This window comes from Labrus bergylta, chromosome 14 (assembly GCF_963930695.1).
Source record: "Labrus bergylta chromosome 14, fLabBer1.1, whole genome shotgun sequence".
In the NCBI taxonomy this organism is placed as follows: domain Eukaryota; kingdom Metazoa; phylum Chordata; class Actinopteri; order Labriformes; family Labridae; genus Labrus; species Labrus bergylta.
Window position 1 is genome coordinate 10,939,298 of NC_089208.1, and position 7,946 is coordinate 10,947,243.

The 7,946-nt window shown below is 36.6% G+C and overlaps 1 protein-coding gene across 10 annotated transcripts in view; it reads left to right on the forward strand.

Moving 5' to 3' along the window:
* Window positions 1-7,628, forward strand: part of msi2b (musashi RNA-binding protein 2b) — a 265,751-nt gene extending 258,123 nt beyond the window's left edge. For 4 of the 10 annotated variants that reach the window (XM_020630195.3, XM_020630197.3, XM_020630188.3 and 1 more), the window contains 2 exons: window positions 473-543; window positions 2,145-7,628. In XM_020630195.3, coding sequence (XP_020485851.1) covers window positions 473-514 — 42 coding nt within the window. In that variant the 3' untranslated portion in view covers window positions 515-543; window positions 2,145-7,628. The remainder of the gene's footprint in view (window positions 1-472; window positions 544-2,144) is intronic. The other 6 variants (XM_065963096.1, XM_065963097.1, XM_065963094.1 and 3 more) reach the window with 3 other exon arrangements.
* Window positions 7,629-7,946: the final 318 nt, after the last annotated feature.

Consider the following 7,946-nt stretch of genomic DNA (forward strand, 5'->3'; position numbering starts at 1 on the left):
ATTTTTATTAGTTTTTTTGCTAACCTGGGCCTTGAGCGCTGCCTGTGCCAAACTGACACTGATTAATCCCTATACTCACCGTTGAACCTACGGGGGCCACAGACTTAGTTGCTGCATTTGACAAGTTGGGGTTGATAATTTGTTTTATATTATTATTATCCCTTTTTCTTTTTCACTCATTGTGTTAATCTATTATCATTGTTACCTGAAAAGTGATTTGAAGGTGTACTATATAACTCTTTAACATCTTTGACCATGTCCTGCTTCCTGTAGCCATGTTTTCTCTGTGTCTCTGTTCCAAAATTATAACCTGTTTGATATTTGTGACGATGTAGTCTCCTGCTCTGCTTCTCTGAACATGATCAAACTGAATCAAAAAGTTCACAGTTATGCTAGCTGGAAAAATGAAATGATACTCACGTTTCTCTCCTTGAAATGCATACTGACAAACGCACTAACTGTACACTTTTAGGGCCCGTTGATTGCGACAGCTTTTACAAATGGATACCATTGAACAGGTGGCCGGTTGCCATCTCATCAGAGGTATTGCATTTTATTTACTGTGCATTTCTATCAGTCTCTCTCTATGTGTTCATCACATGATTGGTTGTCTATTCACCCCTCTCAAAATGACGAGCTGGTAGTAAAGTGTGTGTGCGTGTGTGTGTGTGTGTGTGTGTGTGTGTGACAGAGGGTGTATGCTGCCACAAATTGGGAGGCCTCTGTTGTCGAGGTCGTCAAAATAAACAATTGGGCAGTTATTTAAAACTAATTCAATTATTATACATGTGTGTAACTGCTTAAGTTTTTAGCTCCATGAAACACACACACACTGCTAACAGCTCTGCATTTATTCCTTTTTCTGTCCTATTAACCAATAAGTCCCTTGACAGAATAAATGGCCACCCTTGAACAGTCTGTGACATTTAAAATTCTTTACAGACCCCCCCTTTTTTGTTTTTGACCTCCTTACATGACCTCTGCTTTTGAGAGGGCAGAATTCTTCTCACATTTCCCCACACAAAAAAAATGTTTGTACTAACAGGTCGATTGACTCAAATCTTCAAAGTTTTCAAAAAAACAAAAATTTCTATGAACTGAATATTTCAGTTTCATCATGTTTATTTTGTCCCTGTAATTCCAGCCAATAATGTCCCTCATACTGTGTGTACAATAGAATCACTAAAACCCATTCAGTATGAGAGCTTTTTGTCTGCTTTCGCCTCCTTTTCATACATACACTGTGTGATGTGTTGACCATCATCGTGCACATTTAGTTTTTTGTTTGCTTTTCTTTTTAATAAAATCAATCCAACCACTTGAATATTAGAAAGTAGCTGCACATGCATGTATAAGACTAAGCCATTGAGGGATGTAACTATTAGATATAGAGCTTTAAAATGCTAACATACATGCTCCTTAGTAGGATGGTCTTTACTTTAGTTATGTGTTCTAATGTTATGCCTGTAGCAAGTTCTGCTGCAGACATATCGCAGTCAGCGCCTCATAAGAATCCAAAATATATTTCCCATTACTGTATATAAAGATGGTTGACTAGTCTCCACCTCCTCCTGTTGTACAAAAGTGAAGCCAAAATATCCCTGGTGACAGGCGCCAACTTCTTGTGCTGTCAATTGCCGTTTTTACTGTTAAGGCGGCTGTGGATCAGTGGTAGAGTTGGTCATCTCGGGGGGTTTGATCCCCACCTCCTGTAGTCACATGTAGACGTGTCCTTGGTCAAGACATTGAACCCCAAATTGCTCCTGCTGCTAATCCAGCATCATGTGAATGGAATAGTATTGATGGACAGTTGGGCACTTTACAGAGCAGCCTCTGCCATCAGTGTGCTTAAGTGGGCTGAATCTGTGAATGTGACTTCTTGTGCAATCAGAAGACTGGAATAGCAACATTTACCATTTAACATGGAGGAGGTGAGTTTTTTCATCTTTACTGCATCCAGTTGGGGGAGCACTAAATGTTTTGGCTTCACTTTTGGATAGCAGTCATGTCGTCCATCTTTTCATACAGTCTGTGCTCTATATCCACATATTTTTGTTGTATTGTCAGGAATTAAGCAGATATGAAATGACAGTCGTCTAATGCTGCTGCTATCTTTTTTGTTTTCTTTTTTCTTTATCACCCAGCAGAGTATATCTGGTGGCCCAGGAAAGACAGGACGAAGTTTCTAATTGGCTTTGTGTGCAGGTGATGCTATCCAACTTCAAGCACTACAGCGTCAACCGAGGAAAAAGAAAGTTGGAACCACATGAAGAAGAAAAGAAAACGTTAGTCATCTCAGAAAAATAACAACTGCTGTACTATAATCCAAACCTCCTATACCTTTACGACCTGGTTTGGTATGATGTTTCACGTCGATTTCATTCACCTGTTTCCTTTCCTCTGTTTGTTTTTGATTAGCTTTTAGGAAGTCATCTTAGTTGAACCTTTAATTTTGTGTCATTTTATTTAATCTTATAGTATATTTGTGTAGATGGATTTTGTTTGAATATGGGGGTCATAGCCAAGAATATCTGCAAGTTATGTCTTCATCTTTGTATCGGTGAGTGTACCAGAGAAACGATTGGATGTTTCATTCAGTCTTTCCACAAATAAAAAAGAAACTCGGTGTGGAGAGACTCGGAGAAAAAAAATCAGTTTAAAGGAAAATTTTAAGAGGGTATCTAAGTAATAAATCTTAGTAGCTGTTTTATTTCGTGTGATGTCGCATTGTTAACCATAATTACCTATTTTTGGGCAATACAAAGAGGACTCCAATATTTTTATGGTCCTTTTTTATAAGTGTTGTTTTTGTTGTTTAGAAATATATATATATGCTATAACAAATTTCATATAACTACATTGTGAATTCAAACTTGAGAAAAAGAAATGTAGCTGTACATATTATTCCAGTCACTGCATATAACCAACTCAGTGAGAGAATAGCATATTTTTGTGATGGTGTGTCAAAAGAAAACATGTTATAGCGTGTGAATAGAAGAAGAAAAAAAAACTGTCAACAGTTATTAATCTACCTTTGTTTTGTGCTGGAAGACGACCCCAGAGACAGAACACACTTTTGCTCTGTAAATACTGAAGCTGAATAATTTTACAAGTGTCATACCAGCAAAATTTACAAACAGAGAGTTAAGTCAACACAGGTTTCAAAGAAATAAAGGAGCCTGACGGTATCTTTTGTTTGAACTGTTGAGATATCGGTATCATTTCAAAGAAGAAGAAAAACAAAAGACGATTTAATCCAAAGCACACTGTACTTAGAGGTGAAGATCAGAACTTGAATCAGGCATTTTACAGTGCTCTGTGCATTCTGACACTTTTATACTGAGAGGAACTTGTTAGTCGTACGTTCTTGTTTGTGTCATCCTGCTTGTTCCTGATGAATTTCTTCGGAAAGAAACACAATATCTGGGCTCTTCTGTTACGCGAGCCCTTTTAATGTAACGCTTGTTCTCTGAATCCGTTCTTTTTTGGAATGAATTAGGAAAAAGTCAACGTTTTGATACCATACCTCAGCCTTTTTGACTTCTGGCGTGGAGTCATTGGGCAGGTTTAATTTATTCTCGTGGTTAAAAACAGAATGAAAACACTGAAAGGTTAATAAAGCGAGTAATCATTGCACTGTGAGTAGTGAAGTACAGGCCTTTTTTTTCCTATTTGCACATGTGTATGCTGGCTTTTCAAAACGGCCCTGTGCTTTGGGATAGTATGAAGGATTTATGGGTTAATGTATTCTCGATGAACGCGTTTGTGGCGTTGGAAATATAACTGATATGTTGCAGTGTACACTTGGATTTCTTTCTCTATTAGACCCATGTCTCATCTAAAGATACTTATACAGGGTCAACAGAGTACACTGAATGATTCACTATCTGTCGCTGCACCAGCTTTTACACAGTGTGTGTGCTAAATCATGTTACTCAAACAATTATTAATAATAATAATAATAATAATAATAATAATCATCATATTTTCCAGAGTGCAGTCCGTTTTTTAGAGTCATCCATGGAATGAGTGGTTGTTTTATTTTGAAAGGACTTTACCTGCTGCGGATGTTTGTTGTTGTTTTTTTTTTATTTTTACCCCATTCTTGTTTGGTTTGATATGATTTCAAAACAACCAGGTAAAGAAATATGCTGGATACTTTTACAGTAAATGAAACGAAGGTGTGATCAAGTAATAATTGAAACAGTAAAGAGAAAAAAATGACCCTTGTAATGTTTAAATGTAAAAGAAAATAAGAAATACAAATCTATAAAAAAAAAGAAAAAAGAAAGATGCTTCTTTGCTGATTTCAAGTTTAATCCGAGTTTCATTGATACTTTGTGGTTTATATATGAATAATTGTAATATACTATTAAAATGTACTGTGCATCCATTGCTTTCTCTCTTTCCATTCCCCATCCTCAGAGATCCTCCTTCTTTTTGTTGCTCATTCATGTATTTCATTAGTGTGTAAAGAAATCACAGTTAACTTGTAAACAGAGTGCTGTCTTTGATACCAGTGTAGTGGTCTTTGTTGTTCTCCCTTTGCTCTACCTCTCCTTTCCCTCATATCTACCCCCACCCCACCTCCCCACCCCATGCTCTTTTTCTATCTCCTGTAAGTACAACAAGTAGATGTTATATAGGACTCATTAATATAATACTCGTAGTGAATAGTGGATTTAGGACTCAGTCAAGATAGACCTTTATCTTAATGATCATGTTATTCAGATATTTGCAGACTCTTCTTTTCATAGAGGTTCATTGTAATTTATTCCCTGTATGTTTGACTTTTTTTAGTTTCTGCCACTCTCACATCGTTTCAGCTAACCAAAGCTCTCACGGTTGAACAATAGAGGAAGCGTCGCTCTAAGAAGGAATTGTTCACGAGGCATTATTTGGATCCCCACCCTTGAATGTTTTAAAAGGGGTGTGCCATACTACCTTAAATGCTAACGCTAGATATGCAAAACTTTAATTTTGGGTCATTTGTCAAGAGGGGTACAAGCTAAAATCATGGAGAATAGATGTTATGTAATAAAACAGTCATAATTTTATAAGAATCATAGAAATGATTACCATAGAAGTCACAATATCAGTCACAGAGTGATGAAATAACTACTTTCAGCATTAGAAATGTCCCAGATCTGCCACATTTATCATGAAGCATACTCTGGACTTCATCTTTTCTTTCTCGATTTAAAAATGTAGCATTATGCATTCTAATGATCTTCATCTTAATTGGGAACTGTTTTTAGTTTATATCCGATATCAGTGCAGTCCACACATTTCTGAATGAAAGAGGCATTACTGTAGAATTAAAATAAAAACTAGTGTTATAGCATCTACTGGGCAGTCTTAAGGAATATTTTGAATTCATGTTGGACCAGCACCATAAAGCTTTGATTGATGGCTTAGCCAAATAAAAGTAGCAAAGATTATATTTTCACAACCTGCAGCATGTCATCCTTCAGCAACCTGCTGGATTCACATGAGCAGCTAATCAAACCTGTTCAAACAAATACATTGAGTTAAGTAGCCCAAACTGTGTGTACACTCCACGTTATTCTTCCAGTATCATAAAACAAAATGTAAGTAATAATGCAGTTGTTTAATTAATTCACCCTTTGAGCCCTTACAGTTGAATACTGGGACATTAATAACAACACAAATGGACTCATTATATCTAAGAGACCATCAGGTTGTTGGAAATAAAATCATTTGTAGATTTATTTGTCTTGGAAAAAGGAATTAAAGTGGTTAAATAAAATCTAGGCTTTCCCATTAACTATAAAACAACAAAGAAAAACCGGGTTAATTATTCCAAAGATATATTTTCAGCTCTAAATGCTTCAACTGTTGGCACATTAAAGTGTGAAAATATCACATCACAACACAACACTACCAATGGATAAAATAGGAATAATTAATTTCAGTTAACCCACTCACATAAACTAGTTGATTATTATTCTGAAGGGATAACAGGAAGTCAATGTCCACTTCATTTTTTTCCCCCGATTTATCTAAAATGATATATAAATCATTAACTGGTTCTCAAACGTCCTACAAACTGATACAAGAAGCTCATCCAGAGCTGAATTAAATTATCCACAAGTGCTCGAATATAGATTCATTTTGTTTGTTTCATTCCCTTGTGGCTCTTAGATAATGAACCCTCTTTGACGAGAGGAGAAGAAGTCAATCTTGAAACGGCTCATTTTCCCTCACACCATATGAACTCCGGTTGTTTTGTGATCCTGTAGCTTGGACTTTAAGGTAGCATGGCTCTGTTGCTGTAATTTAATTTAATCTCAAACTGACAGCAGTTTACAGCTGATGAATGTTACACATCTTAGTAGACTAGCTTATCCATTAGGGAGAGGGGAGGGGTCTTGGTTTAAAGAAAAAAAAAGAATCAAAAAATTAAAAAAGTCAACCTGAGAGGTGTTGACATTTGTAGTGTACTACCGTATCCATTTAAACTTGAATCTCGAGGCAAGTGCTAGGCAATGGCCAAACTATTTCTCCTTAGGGGGGAATTCACACCCTGAAATCACACCGACCTGTGAGGTTTCTGTCTCCTTGGGTTCAAATCTGTTTTATGAATATGAAAAAGTAGAGACATCAGTCATGGACCGTTTCAGGCTCAGTTAGTTAGACCGGCTTTCATTGAACGTTTCTGAGCATTTATACCTTCAAAGGGTTTTTCATAGTGTTGCTGATGGTTTTAAACCAGACAGTGTGCCCTTATCTCTGAGAGATAGTGGATACTGTCAGAGTGACCACAAATTTAGTCTCCCAGCCCACAAAGTGACTCTTACTGTACACACTGTAACCATCGTTTATAGTGCTGGCTCTCTTGATAGAGGATAAAACAAAGATGGCTTCATGTTCACAAATCCAACTGAACTCCTCAAGGTGACAGAAAACACACAAGTTGAACTGTACTGATGTGTTTTGGGGTGAATTTACCCTTAAGTCCAAAACCATTGCCATCCCACCCATACTCATTTTTAAAGATAAACACACAATTGCAATATATATATATGTGTATAGATGAATATATACTTGCAATTTGCACTCATTTGATTAGACTGGAGACCTCAGCTGTATACAGAATTTTCCTCTCACACACACACAGGTTCATTATTAGTTTATGTTCACCCATGTCGTGTTGTGTTCAGAGCAGACAGCTCGGCCTGAAGGAGAGCCTGCGAGCTCTTCAGAGTGCACGGGCGTCAGTGTGAGGCTTTGCTGTGCTTCCATGTTTGTGCACGGAGCTCTCCACACTGCCGTCGGCCCATTCCTAACACTTGCCCCCTTTTTTTTATGTTAACCGACTTTTTATGGCGAGAGACAGACAGACTTGACTGACATCTGAAAGCATCTTTCAGGTTATCATATGGCTTGCTTAAGCCCTGTTGTAAATTATACTAAAAAGAAAAAAATAATAATACATGGATGGGGGTCTCTCACATATCAAATGTGGAAAGTCTAATTTTATATTTGTATTTTCAAATAATAATATTGACAAAAAATGTCTGTGAAAGGTTTCCATCCTCTACTGTGGTCCAGAAATTGATGTGTCTGTCTGGAAAATAAATAAAATAAACTGGATTGTTATATGACTTGTTTTCATGTTTCATTGTATTTTTATATTTATTTTAAAACATCGTATGCACTGTCCATTTAGAAAAGATCAACAAATTCAACTGCAGTGATTCAATCTTCATAATTATGAAGATAACTATTTACAAGATAAGAGGCTTCCCTTTTTATTTTTTAGGCATCTGCTGACATACCATAACTGAGAACTGGATATATATATATATACTTTTTTTTTAGGTGTTGCATTTGCTAAAATGTATTCTACAAATGTGTTTTCCTTTAATGCCACATTTTCACTCAGCATTTCAGCTCCGGGATCCTCTGAGGTTGCTCTCAAG